This window comes from Anopheles merus, chromosome 2L, assembly GCF_017562075.2.
Source record: "Anopheles merus strain MAF chromosome 2L, AmerM5.1, whole genome shotgun sequence".
In the NCBI taxonomy this organism is placed as follows: Eukaryota; Metazoa; Arthropoda; class Insecta; order Diptera; family Culicidae; genus Anopheles; species Anopheles merus.
This window is the reverse complement of record NC_054083.1, coordinates 25,967,343-25,986,799: the sequence shown is the minus strand read 5'-3', so window position 1 is coordinate 25,986,799 and position 19,457 is coordinate 25,967,343. Positions and strand designations below refer to the sequence as shown.

The 19,457-nt window shown below is 44.0% G+C and overlaps 1 protein-coding gene across 1 annotated transcript; it reads right to left on the bottom strand.

Annotated features, from left to right (window-relative positions):
- Positions 1-14,954: 14,954 nt before the first annotated feature.
- On the bottom strand, positions 14,955-17,455 carry LOC121593343 (nucleolar GTP-binding protein 1). The gene is made up of 4 exons (XM_041915608.1): positions 17,295-17,455; positions 16,875-17,149; positions 15,331-16,810; positions 14,955-15,243 (listed from the first exon to the last, which is right to left on the bottom strand). The coding sequence occupies exons 1-4, from the start codon at positions 17,340-17,342 to the stop codon at positions 15,088-15,090; spliced, it is 1,959 nt and encodes a 652-aa protein (XP_041771542.1). The 5' UTR covers positions 17,343-17,455; the 3' UTR covers positions 14,955-15,087.
- Positions 17,456-19,457: the final 2,002 nt, after the last annotated feature.

Genomic DNA, 19,457 nt, shown 5'->3' with positions numbered 1-19,457 from the left:
ATCGCGATACTAAAGCTCTTTCAAATCATTTACATGAAACGTTTGATCATTTTAATTATAGGTTGAACTCTTATTTGAAACACGATAACGTTCTAACACAAAATTCACATCCCACTTTAACAGACATATCGGTGCTGCCTCCTCTGCACCTTTAATCAACTCAACTCGCATGACGGTGTTTCCGCTTTCCCTCCCCAACTGTCCATCCCTTCATACCTTTGCGTTGCAATTTGAATTATTAAACCGCACAGGATGTTTGCACGAAAAACGGATCAGCCGGTGCATCGCTATCCCTGGTGCACCCCTGTCCATTTTACGCTTCAACACTTCAACAACCAAGCACACAGCTGGTCGGTTCCATTCCCAAACCGACCCCAACCCCAAGCCGGCCTTCAAATACCCATTATGGGGAAGCTCCAAACTCCCCACTCCCCCCTAAACACCGAATAGTGCGCAAACACCGAATGCATTAATTATGCATTAATGCACCACACACTATCTTCCGGGCCGATGTTTCCACTTCGCTTCATAGAAATCTCGATTATTATCAAGCGGGCGGATAATTTCTCTGCACTTCACTTCGTGGGCCGGCGCCCCACACATTGAAACCGTGCCTGCCCGTTCGCAACCATAAAACGCTCGTAAATAACTCAAAACCAGTGCCGCACCAAACGCGTACCCGCCGCTGGGACGTGGAGTTTATGGTGGCGCAAGGGCTTTTCCACTACTTTTTGGCCGTAGATTTTTTTTTCCTGCATTGTTTTGCGCTTTCCGCGACATACAAACACGCGGCCGGATGTGGGACGAATTGGTACAGTGCAGCATTCCGGTGGCAGAAAATTCCTACAATATCCAGGAAACCAAAATTCGGTCCACTTTGCACGGCAATTGTATGCCACATAATTTGAACCGGAGGGCGGATACCACTTCATTCCTTCAGCCGCTCTTCTGAAGCTTCCTAGCGGGCTTCAATTTGTTGGTTCCAAATATCCCACTCCCTTCCGACAGTGGCCAAAAGCATTGCCGGTTTAATTAAAAGTATTTTATCGTGGCTCGCCCAAAACGGTGACCGCCACTCGGTTCACGGGAATGTCGGATCGAGCTCGATTTTACGCGCGCGCATCGAAATTGGATACATTTGTGCCCGAAAGCTCGCATCAGCCATTACGCGGAAAATATGTGCGTGTAGGGTGGAACTTTCATTTCACCTTTCGGACACTCACCAGCACAGAAAGTGTCAAATTGGCGCACCATGATCGGTGCGGTTTGGTGGTGAGTGGAAGAGAACAAAACAAAAATCAAACGAAACAGCACAACCGTTTCCCGGGCAAATGAGTTTCTGACGGGGTAAAGGGGGAGGTTCGAAGTTTGCAAATCGGAGTGGTTTGGCCGGATGGGGAGGCTTTTGTTCAGCAATAATTGCAAACGCTTAAAATGTCCTACGCTTTTGCCCGGCTAGCCTGAACGCCGAAGGTAACATAATTAAACGATTGACGCTTTCCGGCTGCCCGGCCTGACGTGTCTCTTGACTGAAGTGAATTATTTGCAATGCACTTGTCTGGGTTTGCGTTATGTATAGATGTGTGAGTGGGTCTGTTGAAAATCCCTCTTAGTGCGAAATAATTATTGCGAAATTAAATGGCATTTAAATTTAATAATCAAAAGTTAAGTGAATTAAAGGGAAAACCCCACTAATGCGGAGAAAACGCTCTCCGTGGTTGAAGGTTTATTATTATATTGGATCGAGGGTCGGTTGAGTTGTGGGATTGTGGGTGATAAACGAATTGAATGTTAAAAGCCTTTTTTATTTACTTTTTCTCCAATTGAATGTAGAGTTGTATATTTAATATTATGGATTGGTGCGAAGCTAAAATATATAAACACTTTTTTGTGTAATCATGTCACAAAAAGTATTACAATTATCTGTTAAAATTCAATGGTTAATTTGAAAAAATAGCTGAGAAACAAAACAGAACCAGTATTTAACGAAACATTTTGGAAGAAAACATAGGCTTTCAAAATACTTTTCTTCAAAAATTATAAATTCTACTAAGAGCAAGAGCAGAGCGACTGATGCTGCGTATGAAACTGATCGAGCGTAATGATCAAGCTTTCGCATGCGATCTCTTTCTCCCTCATACACCAAGCATTTGCACGAGATATTTCCCATACTAAATAATTGATGTTGGAAGCTCATCACAGTGACGAAAGCGATCGACAGAGTGTGGATGACGCTGAAGGAGACGCATGTATCGTTTCTCTCTTTTAGGTCCTGAAGGCGTTTGAGGCACTATTTTTGGAAGGATTTCTGATTTGGCTTACAGGAGAGTATGAAAATGCAAAGGTAGCTCATATCAGTAAACAAACATCTATTATCTCAGTCTGACTTTGGTTGATTAGAAGGAAGGATATATTTTCTCTAATGATATATTCTACTAAGCGCGAGAGGCGAGCGACTGATCCTGCAAATGACATCAAGAGCAATGAAAAAGCATTCGTCTGCGATCTCTTTCTTGCTGATGTAGTGTAGTAAGCGTTTGGACGAAATATTTTCCATACTAATTAATTGATGTTGAATACGTAATACAGTGATCGTCCATGAACACGTTCAGGCATGCGTTTATTTCTTACAATTAGGATAATTTGCCAATTGTTGCACTCTCAAGGGAACAGCTAACGTATTTCATATTTTTGAGATGGATAAAACCTTAATATTGTTGTTATTTGTGTCCAACATACATAATTATTGTTTCAAAAACTAGTATGTATATTTTATTTTAGGGATAGAAATGATGAATAATGACAAGAAATACTGATTTTAAAACCTATTCAAAAATCCAATTGTTACACACTTACAAAATCTCCTAATTCTATTATTGCACACTTCATACCCAATTATTGCACACTTTCCACTAAAATAAACAAAACTGAGCCCTGAAATTGAGGTTATACTATCGAATAGTGTTCAGGACAATACGAGACGCTATTACATTACACGTTTGTCCTTGATTCAATCCAGAATTCCGTAAAATAAGTAGCGAACTTGCACCTGTTGTCGCACGTTAATGGTAAACATAAAACTGTCAAATTGATATCACGATGAAAACAGAAGGTTTTAGCCTGTGCAATAAATAGGATCGAAGTACTCTCTTTGTTACAATTATTAAACAGTGAATTAAAATAAGCGTTTCCTACAAGAAGTCAAAATTTTTTTCTTTTTAGTTGTCATATTTGTCATATTTGTTTTATTAGTCATATTTGTTTTATGACTATCAAAATATAAAGTGCAAGTTGTTCACAGAGCGAGCCTTACTTAGCTTAGCATTGATAGAAATCCAATCGTTTTGATCGAAATCAGTCAAAATATTTTCATCTGTGTTTAAAAAACTGAAGAAGTACTCTTTTAAAAAAATCAAATTGTGGATTATGTGGTAAAAGTGCACAATGTTGAAGGAACAATGCTAGCTTTTATGAATGTTTTATCAATATTTGGATAAACAACAATTTATACGCAGTGTTCAACAATTGGAAAATACCCTACTTCTATATTGTTTGTAAATGCACTTGGTTATGCTAAGTTCAGTACAGATTCCAAGGTAGCTATTTGAAAATTGATAGCGACTTTGGAAATATTTTGAAAATATTCATAACAATTTCTGCTAAAATCAAAACGTACAATTGTGCACAACTCACAACTCTAAATCAATCCACAGCGTTATGGCCGCGAGAAGATAGGCACGAAACACACGGCACTAACATAACCTGACCCCTCGGGATAAGGTAACAGTCTGAATACAGCACTGAGATTGTCTAAAATGGAACGTTATTACAACACATTGGGTTGAGTTAGTTTTGCAATAATCGTTTGTGGGGTTTCAACAACGTATTAAAACCTTTCCATAACAAAACAAAATGGCCATTGTGCTCTTCCCAACGCGAGAGTCTATGCATTTGTCAATCATGTATGGCTAACATACACGAGAAAAGCATGCCTTTTATGCACATTCCCTTCAAATAGACTAAGAAAACCAGTTAAAATGTAACTACACTCTGTTCACAATTGTCATGCTGTGCAATTCACTCCTTGCACTCACTCTAATGGAAGAGTATCTGTGAAGAAGAGCGCTCCACATGCCTCTATTTGCAACACAACATCATTCACGTAAGAGTCGAGATTGCTTACAAACAATCAATCTGTTCAAACCATCGAGTTAACCTCCAGCGACTCCAGCAGCAGTGATGCAATGTATTCGCTTCTTCTCAATAAAGTCTCTACCCTACGGGCCTCTTCCCATGCCGACCTGCTTGGCCGTTTTCTTTCCCCTTTTGGAGTGGAGTCCAACCGATTGTTGGAGTGTTGAGATCGCAAACAAAACAAAACAATTTAAAACTCAACCACGAACGATCCACTTTTTTGGCTACCCTGGTGGAATGGCCAGGCAGAGGCGGCGATGAAGGAATGGCAAAACGTGATCAGTGGAACGATCACCTCGCGTCATAACATTCGCTCGCTGCTTGTAAGTGATTGAGCTTGAGCGATTGGCATTGACATTGACACTGCTCGAATGTTCTGCTGCTGGGAGAGCTGGGCGAGAACTGTTTTATTAGTGAGGTTGCCCTGTGGAATCAATCACGGTGTCGGGCAAGTGACTAATCGATTGGCGGGTTGGGGTTGGGGCGCGCAGCTAGATGAATTTGCATTTCAACAAAACCCGATAGACTGAGCGCACAAGCGAATGAAAGCGAGCGGAGGGAAGAGCAGCAGCGATTGATAGCCATGGCGCCGATATGTTTGGCAAGTTTGCGAAATTGTTTGGCAAACAATTTTTCGGATGACGGTGGCCCAAACGAGGCCACCACCATAACGCGTAGGACAGTGAATTGACGCAATAGAGTCGTTCGCGTTCGGTCTATCGGTTGCTTTCTCGGGGCTGAATGCTGCATGAATGAAGACGCTGGGAAGGGTTTATTTAAAATCATCTTCCCGCTCGACCACTACGTAGTAGCGCGCGAGCTGTTGGACTTTGGAAGTTTTGGTGCCGGTCGACGGTGGTTCCAGTGCTGTATAGAATGATTAATGAAGCAAAGGGAAGATCGCATCATTTGCGCAGCAATATTGATTACATGATTTTATGTTAGATGATTAGCTTTCACTGTTTGCTAACATTATTCTGAGCTAATATGGTCAACTAAACTTGTATTGATTTCTACTGGTTTCGGTTCTTCGATGTTTGCAGACAGTAGCACTCATAAGTTTATTTGATGGAATATTTCATTGGTTTGAATTAAATGGTTGATGGTTCCCTCACAATGGTTTTGTTGAAATATTTACCAGTCGAATAGTATCTTATTGAATTTAACTATATTATTTTCTATGTTATTGCTCTGATTCTATGTCATTTATATAATGAAATCTATTTTTTGAACTCGAATGAATAACTAATGTCTTGATGGATCTGGTCTATGGATGGAACATCTATGACACATTGTTATTTACATTGAAATCTCTCTAAGGCGTCATCTATCAATTACGTAACGCCAAAATCGCCAATTTACAATCGTAACAGATGGACCCCAAACCCCCTCCAACAGATTAGTTTATTACATTTTTTTTCTTCTTTTTTTATTCTATTCCGGTATATTTACATTTTTTTTCAAGTGAGCCAAAAAATCACGTTATATTTTATATTAAGAAACGTTGTCCCATGTAGCAATCAAATTCAAAAGTATTCTGATAATCGGATCCTTAGCACGGTTTTCAATGTTCCCGCATCACCATCATCAGAAGCGTTTTTCATCCAGCTGTATTCCTGGTCCTCCATAAATATCGTTCCAGAAATGTGTCTTTGGATTTAGATGTTGTATCATCATCAAATTAATTATTCAATTTCACATAACATGTGATGTTTAATGTGTTACGCATGTCCTATAAATTACGAACAAAATCGGTAATGTTTGCAAGAGTTTCGGCTGCATTTACGATGTGTTTATAAAATTACGACCAATGATCAACTCTGACAAAAAAAAGGCTGACTGCATCAACTCCGTCTCCAATTTGTTTGTAAGGAGTTGGATTGGTATTACACCTGTTTCTAGCGTTGCAGTTCATGCTCGTGCCATTTGCTTCCTCTCGCGTGTCGCCACCTGCCTGTACAATTGAGTGGCACGCGCACTCCGGTCGTCGCAGTAACGGAATGCAACGTTACTGCGACGATCCTGTGTTAAGTTGTTCCGCGCATCTGTCCGTGGTAACCCAATTTCACGGACCAAATGATGGAATATTCGGCAACATAGTACATACAAAGTAGCGAGATCTTTTTTAGACCGACATAACCGCGAAGGTTGTGAAGTCACGAAGAAGAATCCTCGTTTATTACTCATATGTTTTTCGACAACAAAAAATTCGTTACGTAAAAAATAGTTTTACTCCCCCTCTCCTCCGTGTAATAAATCGTAAAGTTTGACGACCCCCCTTCCCCTCCCCGTCCCTATCAGCGTTACGTAATTGATGGATGACGCCTAAAGTGAATCTTCAAGGGACCGTCAGCTTAGAGAGATATTCATGTTGAGGAAAACTGAAAACTGAAGGTATTGCTATGGAGTATCCATGAAACTAAAGGAAAAACATGGCCTCGTTTGACCAATATTTTTAAGAACAGTCATCCAAAAATTCATCGAAGAGAAATTCGCCAAATCGCATATGCAGCTTGAAGGATATTCGCCTTAGGGAGATATTCATCTTGAAGTGACGTAAAATGTATAGAATATGATGGGACCATCAATATGTTCATCTTAAAGAAACAATTTATCTTGAAGAGACTACATCTTAGAGAGATTTTACCGTACTTTGAAAAATTAAAATAAATATAAAATGCCGGTTTTTGTATGCAGATGAAACTGTGCCAAATTATAAATTAATACACTCCTATTATGTTGACGAAACTGCAATACTCTTCATACACCATACTTTTGCCCGAATGAATGCCCGAATGAATGCCCGAATGTACGGTTCTATCTAATTAAGAATAATGCATTCATTATATGGTTATGGAGTTTTAAAATTGTTGCTAATTGTGATGTTGTTGGAGCCAAGATGGGAAGCACCAATGAAAGAAAAAGACAATGTAACATTTGCAAGCAAAGGGAACTACCAAAGCAATGAATAGTTTCCCAATAAGATACAAATTATCATTATTAACAATTAAGCGCGTCGAAGTTATCGAGCTGAATAAATGTTTGATAATGATTGCATGATTCAAGGAAGCTCGCCAAAATCCTGAAAATGTATCTGTAGGACTTACAACTACATCTAGGCGACTTCTTCGAGACTCTGCTGCTCTTCTGATTGCGTGTCCAAGCAGATGTTATAACGTCTAAAATGATTCAATATAAAACTATATATTGTATGCTCCATCTTGACACATCTTGAGAATCTCCATAGTGTACAGTTGGGTGCCAAGAAATCACACCAAAATCATCGCCAAAGACCTGCTATTCTAAAACATATTTGAAAAATCATTTGACTTTAATTCCATCTCACCATGTGTTTGCATGGTTTTATGGAACTTTGCTGCCAAAATGGCAAACGAATCATTCCACACCAGCTGGTATCGATGTTCGATGCAGAACAAACCCCGCTTCATTCCGCACCACGAAAGTCAACAGAGCAAAGTTAATCTATCCACGGTGAAAGTGTGGCCAAATCACATCTTTCATATGTCATCTCCCGCTCGGCAAACATTGGCCAAACAGGCTCAGAGCAGAACAAAAGAATTCCAATCCAATTTTCAAACGCTCCGTCCACACTCCGTTGCCACATGGCACAGCAGATGGTGAATGAGCGCGGGATCAAACGACACCACCGTCTAGATAACGGTCCGATCGTTCCGCTTTTTTTCCTACGACCCTGCTAGAACCATCCAGAATTCTCCTCCTCTCCTATTAGAACTATCACCTCTTTCCACACTACCACCCCACCCAAAACAGAAATGTATCGATCCCCGCGAAAGGTTGATTGAAACAAGGTCAAATGGTGGCAGTCCACCCAAGTCCAAGATCCCGATGGATCCACCGTCCGTAACACCGAAAGGGGATACGAAACTGTACCGAAAGTCACGTTTTTCTGCGCCCCTGCATGCACCCAATTTCCCGTGTCGTTCGTTCGATTTGCTATCGGAACATCGCGGCACTATTTGTATTCATCAGGCCCTTTTCTCGTGCAAGAAGCCACACACACTCACACACGGCCTCTGCCGCGTTCTATGCTGCGCCATCTCTAATTGATCCTATTAACCCCCATTCGAGATTCGCACATCGGACGCGGGCTGAAGCGGTTGTTTCGATACAGGCAGGCAGCCAAATCAAGCGTCCTCATCAAACGGTCACACACATTGAGGTTTTGGCGTACATGCGTATGCTCCGCAGTAGGTGTTGCGCAACGATAGGTAACTCTATCCGCCTTCGTACTTCGCAATGCGCGCAACGGTACGAGTCGTTTTGCGTGAAACAATCAAACTGCTTTATTGGCCATAACGTGCGTTCGTGCTGGCTGCGGTGTGGTTGGGTTCGGTTTCATCCCAAAACCCGCTGTCTCCTGGAACGCAATTGATCGCTCTCACACGTACTGGCATTGTGTGGAATGTGCTTTTTTTTTGCTTTCTTACAAAGACTCCACCATAACGACGAACGTTTGCTGACAGTGCCAGTGGAAATTGGTGGAAGCAATCGATACATGCGAACAGCCAGACCACACCACCAACGTTCACCATGCATTGCTGCCACACGCACAAAGACACCATGAACCATATGGCCCTCGCCGAAAAGGGCCGCTGTTCGAAATGAACCATCAAACAGCGTTCTGTAATAAAAATCATCTCTGCTTAAAAACATGCAACAAATGAAATGTGACAAAGACCCATTCCTGCACGGGTCGTGAGCAACCAACCCACCGCTCTACTAGTCATCAACATTTCCTCCCTAGACGCACCCGCCGGGCTTAAGAAATCGGGAGAATAGGCGACGGGTAGCTTTACGGTAATGCATGTTGGTAATGAGTTTGATTGCTCCGATGTGCCGATTTGCTCTCGCCCGTCCTCCCATCGCTTTTTGATTGTAGCGTAATCCTTTCTAGATCCCTCTTCAGCTCGATCATCATTAGCTGGCAACATAATGAAGAGGAGAGAGAGAGAGCGAGTTTACAGGGATGAAAAGGGCTGTAAAGGAGTTTATGATTCCTGATTTTGTTAAGAGCAGCACTGTGTTTGTGTGTGCGTGTGTTTGGGTTAGTTGATGTGGAGTTTTTAATGAAATGCCGAGTAGTAAAAGGTGTGAGGATGCACCATTAACACTTCCTGCCGAACTTCGAACTCCCGCCTTAAGCCGGTTTGAACCCTCCTGTGGGAGTTCGAAGTAACCCCACGGGGTCGTCGGGAGAGTTTTCGCACTAAAAGATTAAACATTCTCGTAATGTGTATGGATGAGGGTAAGACTTTAAGCTCACATAAACCAAAGTGTCTTGTTAGTTTAAGGCAGCAGAGATGAATAGTTGAGTGCTATTGCAATTACTTCTCTGTGCAATATTTGCTAATTGTTTGATGCTGTCTAAAGTAGTGGTAGTGGGATTTTAAAACAATCAAACAATTTCTTATTTAATCGGATATAAATAAGCTGTTGTAATATAGGTAATTTTGACAGAATTAAATCATTCATTTCTTGTGGATGTCTTGGATCAGAAAACCAACTACGCTCCAAATCGAAGACTCTTTCTGCAACTTCAGAAGTTTAATTTTTGCCTTGATGGAGAATTTATGATTTCATTGCAGTAATCACTACACTAGCGGTCGGCAAACTTTGCGTCCGAAAGAGCCAAATTATACAAACATGTTCGTAGAGTTTTTGTGTGAAAGTTCTATGAAATATTTAATGGGTAAGAGCTGCCATCTCAATATCAAAGAGACGCATGTTCTTTGTATCACGTTAAATCGTAGTTTTTTCAACATGTTTTACATTAACTCATTCTTTTTATTAATATCCTTCTACAGTACCAAACCCGCAACAGAGCATTGTCTTTTCTATTAGAGCCTTGTGAGGTATGAATCGGCGAGGTCCCGTGGTACAGTCGTCATGGGCTCAAGCCTAGGATGGACCGTCCTCCCGTAGCAAAGATTGACTATTCGGGTGCGTGGTAATGAATCAAGTCTCGAAAGCCTGTTGTATAGGCCGGCATGTCCGCATAGGACGTTACGCCAAATAGAAGTAATCGAAAAAGAAGTATGAATCGGACATTGGTTGCAAAATTCTTGATCTCAGAATTTGTGATGTGCTGTATGGAGCGCACCCACGACTCCGATCCGACTCCGACTTTTGTTAGTCCGATTCCGACTCCGACAAAATGGAACCACTAGATCCGCTCGGAGTCGTCCGGAGTCGTCTGAACTCGTCCGGAGTCGTCCGGAGTCGTCCGGAGTCGTCTGGAATCGCCCGGAGTTGTTCGGAGTCGTCCGGAGTCGTCCGAAGTCGTTCAAAATAGTCGGAGTCGTCCAGAGTCGTCCGGAGTCGTCCGGAATCGGAGTTGGTCGGAGTCAACAGGAGCCGTGTGGTTTAATGTGCTTGTGATCAGACATTTCCTTTCGTTGTGTTTTTTTGTCTTTCATTCATTTGTTTTTTTTTTTTTTGCCTCCGGACGACTTCAGATGACTCTGGATGACTCCAAATCCGGGTAATTCCGAACGACTCTGGACGACTCCGACTCCGAACAATTCCGAACGACTCCGGGCGACTCCAGACGACTCCGAACGACTCCGAACGACTACGAACGACTCGAAACGACTCCGGACGACTCCGACTACGGGCGACTTCGGGCGACTGCAGACGACTCCGGACGACTCCGAACGAAGCCGGACGACTCCGGACGACGCCGGACGACGCCGGACGACTCCGGACAACTCCAAACGACTCCGGATGACTCCGGACGTCTCCAGGCGACTCCACACGACTCCGGGCGACTCCGGACGACTCCGACTCCGGGCTACTCCGGGCGACTCCGGACGACTCGGAACAACTCCGGCCAGTTGGACGATTCCGAACGACTCCGGATATTGCAGCGCGAACCTACCACCGGAGTCGATTCCAAATTTATCGTAGTCGGTTCGAAGTTGACTCCGGATTTTTTCCAACTTTACCCATCACTACGCAGAATCCTTGGTCGCAAAGTTCTTGGTCGCAACATTCTTGGTCGTAACATTCTTGGTCGCAAATTACAAGGTCAAAAAAATATTGGTCGCAAATTTGGTCTCAAAAATCTTGGTCGCAAAGTCCTTCGACGCAAAATTCTTGCTCGAAAAGTTCTTGGTCACAGAATTCTTGGTCGCAACATTATTGGTCGCAAAAGTCTTGGTCTCAAAATTCTTGGTCGCAGGATCATTGGTCGCAATGTTCTTGGTGGCAAAATTTTTGGTCGCAACAGTCTTGGTCGCAACAGTCTTGTTCGCAACAGTCTTGGTCCCAACAGCCTTGGTCGCAAAAAATGTTAGCCGCGAATGTCGGACGAATGGCTCAATAGTATTGAACGATGAGATAATTATCAAAAACTGTTCTCAAATAAAGCTAAAAAAATCGAGCCAATCAATTTTTGTAACACAATAATACTCCACTTTGCAGTTCATAGAACAAGTATAGATTTGTACACAAGCGCAAGTACGATAGAAAAGTGATCAATTAGTATAAACATACGAACACAAATATTATTCCTATTTAATAACATGACCAGAGCTGTGAAAAATTTAAATTCATGAAACACAACAATCAAAACATACCTGAGAGCTGTGCCGGAACTGCGAGAAAGGTAATGAAACAAAATCACTGCTAATTAAATCGTATTAGCTGTTGATGGCCACCTTTAATTGAATAAAGCCAAACGGCAACAACAGCAACAACAAGCAGCATAAAAAAAGCATGAAATTGAATTTAGATCACTGTTACATAAAAAAGAGGTGTTAATTGAATGCAGAAAAAAAAACCCCAAGTACATGTACAACCATTTTGACGCCATAAAAAAATGCCAATTCCAACTTCCAGCCTGCATTCTATCGCCACCCGTTGTCCAACCGCTGCATCGCAATGCTGTAGTTCTGCAGTTCTGCGACTAATATTTACCGTATCGCAGGTCACAGGCGGGTGTATGTTTATCCGCAATTAAAAGCCACAAAATCGACGCGGTATGTCACTCAAGCCGCCACCCAGTTTCCGGGGGTGGGTGGGAGCACATTGTACCATTTTCACCATTCCACGTTCCACACGATGCGCATTCCGGTAGACATAAACATCATAAATCATGGCAGCAAAATGTAGGTTGCACGCGTGTGCGTTTCTAGGGTGTTTGATTGGGGTTTATAGCTGGTTTTGTCTGCGTCTGTTCTTGGTAGTGCATACCTTACGACAGCTGTTTAATTAAAAATTATTTGCCAACTAGCGACACGAGAATGTCGAAGTAGATTGCATTGTTTTTGAGAACAAGTTAAGTTCTCGGTTTAAAAATGCCACCGAATTATGTTTTTTATCCCTTTTTCCCCCACAAATGGTAAATTTCACGACGTGTTAATGATTTAACAATGCGCTACAGCTGAGATAAAGGATTATTATGCAAATTTGAGTTGTACTGTGTGTGTGTTGCACTGAAGGACAGCAGCGTCAGCACGTTCGGTACAGTCTTATCATAATTTATTACCACCCGGTGGCAATTTAAAGTACGAAGCAACTAAGTGAATTTCTTCTCCCCACTTCTGGCACATCATGGCACGCACCGATAGGCACCAAAGTTCTGCATTATCCGAAACCAGTACTGCAGCGGTGCAAATAAAGAGACTAGGGGGAAAACTCCCCCCCCCCCCCCGCATCCGGTAAAGAATTCAATAAACGATAAACAAACTGGATCAACCCCGATGGTACGTGCACGGGGCAGCTTTTCTTGCCGCCGCTTTTTTGATAGAATAATTTATCAATTACCATGCGTCAAATAGCACTCGTTCCTCGTGCGCTCATACCTTTTGAGTGCATTGCGATGCACTTTATGGTGAAAAAAAAGAACCACTATCTACCCGTTTGCACAGGCCAGGCGAGAACAAGGCAAGGGCGAAAAGGGTCGTTAAAACAATACCAACTCACTCTTTCACTCTGTCTTCTTGCGGTGCTGCACCTCGCCAAAGCCCGTTATAATAAATGATATTATGCAAGATAAATTTAATTAATACTCTAATTAATTGCAAATACTCACAGACACACACACACACGGTACACACATAGTGAACGCGTGTGCAAACGCACTTGCGAGCACGAACTCCGAGAGCTCGGTCCGTTTTCCCCCGTGGAATGATCCCAGTGCGCTCCAGAAGTGCACGCGTACTCATCATTAATGCCATACGCCGCACGGTAAAGCCCAACCGGTGCGCGCCACTGCTTTGGGATCGTCGTGAAAATGGGCCCCTACGGGGGGAGGAGACCCGACATGCTCGACACAACACACACACGCGCGTTTCGCACAAATTGGAACCGGCAAATGTTGCCGCACATCCGTATCGGCTTCGTACCGTAGTGAATCATCCCATCACCGTCCATTGCCCATTCCGGCTGCTGCAGCAGCACGGTGACACGCTGCACGTACCACCCGAACACGTGGTGTGTCTTCTCCCGGTGGAGTCTTTAAGCGCACCCTTGCCCGGGCAAACCATGGGGGACATGGGGCATGGGCTTCAGCAGCTCAATCTGTTTGCCATTACGCTGCAGTGGCTGGCCAAATTAATAAACCATCGCTCACCACCACCTCTCCCTTTCGACCGAACAAGCCAGCTGTCCGCGAATTTGAGCGCACGTGGAAGAGTGCGTGCAATGTCCACAAAAATCGTCAATAATTTATCGGTGTATCGGCAGCGAAGAAGCCAGCCAGGAGGGTCGGACAGGGAACAGATGGATGGACCGATGCGTGCAATTAAAAGCTGACCACAGTCGACGGAGCTTTTCCGACGAGCGAATGAGCTATTCGGAAATGGGAAAACCGTTCAACCGTCCTCTTTCGATGGCAAATATGGCGAAAGTATGTTTGTCCGCAAATGCGTGGCCCGGGATTGTGTCCAGGTTCTTCGAGGTTCGCATGATAGCGCACGCAACTAGTTTGGAGAAGGCTGGTTCGGGTTGCCAAGGTACGTTTCGCTTGGGAGTGATTTTAATTGCAAACATTATCCGGTACGGGATACAGTGATGCCGACTAATCCGTTCACCTGCTGGCATGTTTCGGGGGAATTTCACGCTTGAGCGACAGTGACAGGGGCTTCATGAATGAAGTGCTCTTTACGGTGTCGTTTGGGATGGGACAAGGGTGCCTGTTACATATTCAATTATTAGATTCAAAATTCCCGGTGCGCGTGTTGGAATGTGAAGTACAATTGAATTAGAAGCAGTAGTAAGATAACATCTCAACCTTCTGTTAAGCTTCATCTAGCATAATTTACATTATATATCGATATAAACCTTTACATTATTAATCTTGTCCAGTCAATGGTCAGCTAGACCATTATGGACTTGTTTTCAGCATGAATTACAGTTCCGCTCCAATATAGCGAGGGCTTTTACAACTAACGTTAAGAACGTCTAGTTCCAAGTGTTGTTTTTTACTGTAACTGCTAAACGATATTGATTTGCAGCAGGATTATTGGCTCTAGATTGCCTCTTCGACATCCAATCGGTTTTGCAACCTTTACCAACATCCAGATCGATCTAAAATCACCTTATTGAACCTTATTTACTGCAGAAAAGCCGTTGTTAGTATCTTCAGTACTCTTCAATGCCGTCAAAATACTCCTTCCGTGCGTCTCACCAACAGGCAATCGTTAAGCTCCACCCCACAATCCTTCTGCTAGTTTCTTTCTTCAATTTTCAACCCCTTTTTCGTGAACGCGCTACAGTTGCATTGTAGAAAGTAAATTAATCGTGTATATATTTTGAAGTTGCTTTGAAAACACAAACGTTCCCGCGAGCGAAACACTAAAACTGAACAGGCTGAAAACTGCAAAAGCTTCCTTACCAACGGCTACAACACTAGCGGCGGTCGGTTTTGCCCGTGCCGCGCTTGCCGGCGAACAGATGCTTCGGCTTAAGGTCCGGTATGTGCCGATCGGCCTCACCCTTGCGCGACATCTTCGTGACACGCTTCGCAATGTCGTGTTTCGCCATGACCTTGGCCTTCGCTTTAAGCTGTTAAGAAGGGAAAAAGCAAAATAAAGCTGTGACCTTTTGCTCTCCAGCAAGAAAACGAACCCACCGTGCCGTGCCCCCACTTACCATAACATCTTTGATGCCGAGCTCGTTGCGTGGCGTTTTCCGCTTGAGCGGCAGCCCGGTCGCCTTCCACACCGCGCTCGATTCGCGATCCTTCTTGGGCGTCTTGGGACCGCCGACCGCGGGCACCACGCTGCGCTTGACGCTGACCTGGTTCTTGGCAAAGTTCGTATCCTCCGTGCCGGACATGTCCAGGCCGAGGTTCTCCATCGTTTTGCGCAGATCGTCCGCCTTGCGGACGCGCACCATCGCCTGCTTGTGGCGGGGCATGATCGGCCGGCCGCTCTTCTGGGCCAGCTTGCGGGCGTCCTTGAGCTGGAACCGGCGCAGGCGGATCTGTTTCGCCATCTCGCGAATTTCCTGCAGCGTTTCGTCCATGTTGAGCGGCGGCGGCTCGTAGAATCCGGAGTCCATGCGCAGGCCCTCCTCCCGCTCGAGCTCCTCCAGCTTCTCGAAGATGTCCGCATCGATGTAGTCGGCAATGTTGACGCCGTTCAGGAACTCGGGTATCACGTCGTACCGCTCCTCCTCCGGGATGGTGGTGTAGTTCTTCTTCAGATCCAGCGTGTACTCGTCGCCCATCTCCTGCTCGATCTCCTTCTCCAGCTTGCGCTGCCGCTTGGCCAGCTTTTCCGCGTTGGCGGCACGGGCGGCCAGCACCGTCTCGGGAATGCACGCCGGCCGTTCCACGCCGTCGCGCTTCTCCGGCATTGCCACGTGCAGACGGTTCAGCACGCCGTCCAGCTTCTTCGTCTTCAGCTTCTGGTCGACCCGGTAGCCGAGCAGGCGCTCGCACGCCTCCACCTTCACCTCCATCACGCCCTCCTCGGTGGCGGTGGACATCTCGAGGATTGGAATCACCTCCCGGTCCTCCGACAGTGCCTCGATGATTTGCTGCTTGTCAGCCGGCAGCTCGTCGAACTTCAGCACGTCCGTCTTGTTCAGCACCAGCACGAGCGGTTTGTTCGCGAACAGCGGCTTGATGCTGTCGAACAGCTTCGCCTGCTCCTCGATCGAGTGGCCGCACTGTTCCGACACGTCCATCACGTACATGATGCAGGCGCGCAGATGGGCCATCGCCGTGATGGCCTGCATTTCAATCACGTTGCGCTCCTCCAGCGGATGGTCCAGGATGCCGGGCGTATCGATCACCTGCCAGCGGAGGTACTTGTAGTCCATGTGGCCGACGTACAAACTCTTCGTGGTGAACGCGTACGGCTGCACATCCACATCAGCCCGGGTCACCTTGTTCAGGAAGCTGGACTTGCCCACGTTCGGGAATCCGCACACGATCACTGTGCGCGTGTACGGATCGATCGACGGCAGACGGGACAGATGCTGCCGGACCTCCTCCAGGTAGGTCAGGTTCGAGGCCTGACGCTTCATGATCGTGGCCATACGACCGAGGGCCGCCTTCTTCAGCTGCTTGCATCGGTACAGTGAATCACCAAACTTCAGCAAACGGACGTAATCCTTCGCCACACTAAAATGAAACAATTTCATCACGTTGCAACAAAAGCAAACTCCCACAACTCATCTCCACTCACGTATCGATCAGATGCCGGGCGGTGTTGAGCTGTCCGAGGGCAAGCTTGTAATGGTCCTTGTCGTACAGCACGTTCATCAAATCCGCATAGAACGGATGCACATCGTCCAGCTTCGGGAAGTCCTGGATGATCTGCGTCAGCCGGTCGTGGAAGTTCTGCTGCGTGTACTTCACCTTGCGCATGTAGAACGCACGGATGCGGCTGATTTTGTAGTGCTTGTGTACAACGGTGGGCGTCTTCCGCTGGGTCTTCGATAGCATAATATCGATGAAGGCCTACATAACAAGCAAAAGAGGGGGAAAAACGCAAACAGAAGCCAAATTAGTCCAGGTACAGAAACCGTAAACATCACGAGGCCCGCGACCACGTAAACAAACAAATGTTTCGGGCAGGAAAACACTCCCCAGGCCCTGCACTTACCTTGGCGGGCGGCACCACCATGATCTTTTTGAAGTTGTACAGACTCATTTTGATGAGTTTTGGGCTGTAATTTTTCACAAAATAAGGAAAAATTCAACCACAGCACTATCCGAACACCGACAGCAACACGCGGTTTCGGAACGAAAAGGGCTTTTGACAGATGACAGAGCAGCGAGACAGCGATAGGGAAGGAGAGAGAAAAACAAACAGTAAATGACAAAAATATGCGCTTACTCATCAATTTCGAAAAGGGCATTTACACTCGTTAAAAAAAATAACTAGCACAAACGATGACGATTAAAAAGAAAACAATTACCTATTTCGTTATTATTTGTTTGCATCGAGTTAAAAACGTAGCAAAAATAGCAAAAGTTTGGAATGTACAATAATTCAACTTTTTGACTATCACTGTGCAGCTGTCAAAGGAAGTTTGCCATGTTTTCGATGTTATTTTGATCTTCGAATATATTTCGAAAATTCCCAGACAACAGTTTTTCATTATTTTTATAGTTCCAAGTTCATAAATTTGAATTGACAGTTAGGAAGTTGATTGTTGGACTTTTTTAAATACAGGTAGTCCACGAGATACGCGGTTTTCCAAAAGGTCGAAAGTTATTCGAGCAAATTGCACTGTCTTGACACATCAATTGCCAAATTTAAAATGATTAATTTTTGGGACGAACTTTAAAAATTATGTAAAACGGTAGAAATTGTAACCTTAATTCAAAACCATATCAAATAACATATTATGTGTCTAAAACTTCTTAAATAACATGAAAATTAGCAATACTTTAGCTGAAAGCTACGAACTCAAGTGCCACAAATCCACTAAACGACCACTAAACGAATTCTAATCGACTCAACCTCCCAACCTAAACGAAATATAGAAAGACTTCTTTTAGCAGACGTCAAACGACTCATGCATTCTAAAAATAGCAAAACGCTGATGGCGCCATCTGTTTTTGGGATACTCAACCAGTGGGAGCTTCCTCGCTTGGAGAGCTTTCTCATTACTTCTGTACTGTTGTATGGTTTCGCATTGAAGTTATGCATCGCTAGAACTAGAACGGCGATACAATTGTTTAAATACTAGACTCAAATTAAAACCACCATCACTGAAGCAAGTAAGATTTGAGTAATTGTCGTTGGTGTCGATACATACGTATCTTGACCACACGACCATTTTTATAGATTTTTACACGGAAAGTTAGAAGGTTATATAAATCATGATTAGATGAAACTTGTCGAAACACACTGCAAGAAGAGGACAGCACCCAAGTGCCTCAAATCCACTAAACGACCACTAAACGGCTTCTAAACGACTCAAGTTCTCTATCTAAACGGAATATAAAAAGACTTCGTTTAGCAGACGTCAAACGACTCATGCATTCTAAAAATAGTGAAAAAGCTGGTGGCGCTCTCTGTTGGTGGGATACCCCAACCAGTTGAGCTTCATCGCTTGGAGGAGAGCTTTCTCATTTCCTCTGTACTGTTGTATGGTTTCACATTGTAGTTATGCATCGCTAGAACTAGAACGGCGATACTATTGTTTAAATACTAAACTCCAATGGAAACCACCAGCACTGAAACAAGTGAGATTTGAGTAATGGTCGTTGGTGTTGATACCCACGTATTTGACCACACGACCATTCATATAGATTTTTGCTCGGAAAGTTAGAAGGCTATATAGGTCATGATAAGATGAAACTTGCCGAAACACATTGCAAGAAAAGGATAGCAATATAATAATCAGTTTTAATACGCCATCTATAGATCAAACCAATGAAGCTGTGGAGCTTTCATTTTTTTTGTATGGATATTCAATCTTCCAGTCGTTTAAGCTTAATCTGTGGCGCTTGGGCAATATAATGATGAGTTGTGTAATACGCCATCTGTTTAGCAGCAAACCTTGAAGCTTATAAAGTTTTCGTTTTTTTCCTATGGATAATTGATTTTCCAGTCGTTGAAGCTTAATCTGAGGCGCTTGGGATACCAGTTACATCAGGCTAGAATCGAATTGTTGGTCTTCTTACACCAGTTTAGGGACGATAGTAATTTCAAGGCAGCAAAACGTACTTGCATATTTTGTTCAGACTAACGCTCCAATAACAAACATTTTCTTGTCTTTCACATTTTTTACAAGACTACAAGAACACCTTTCCA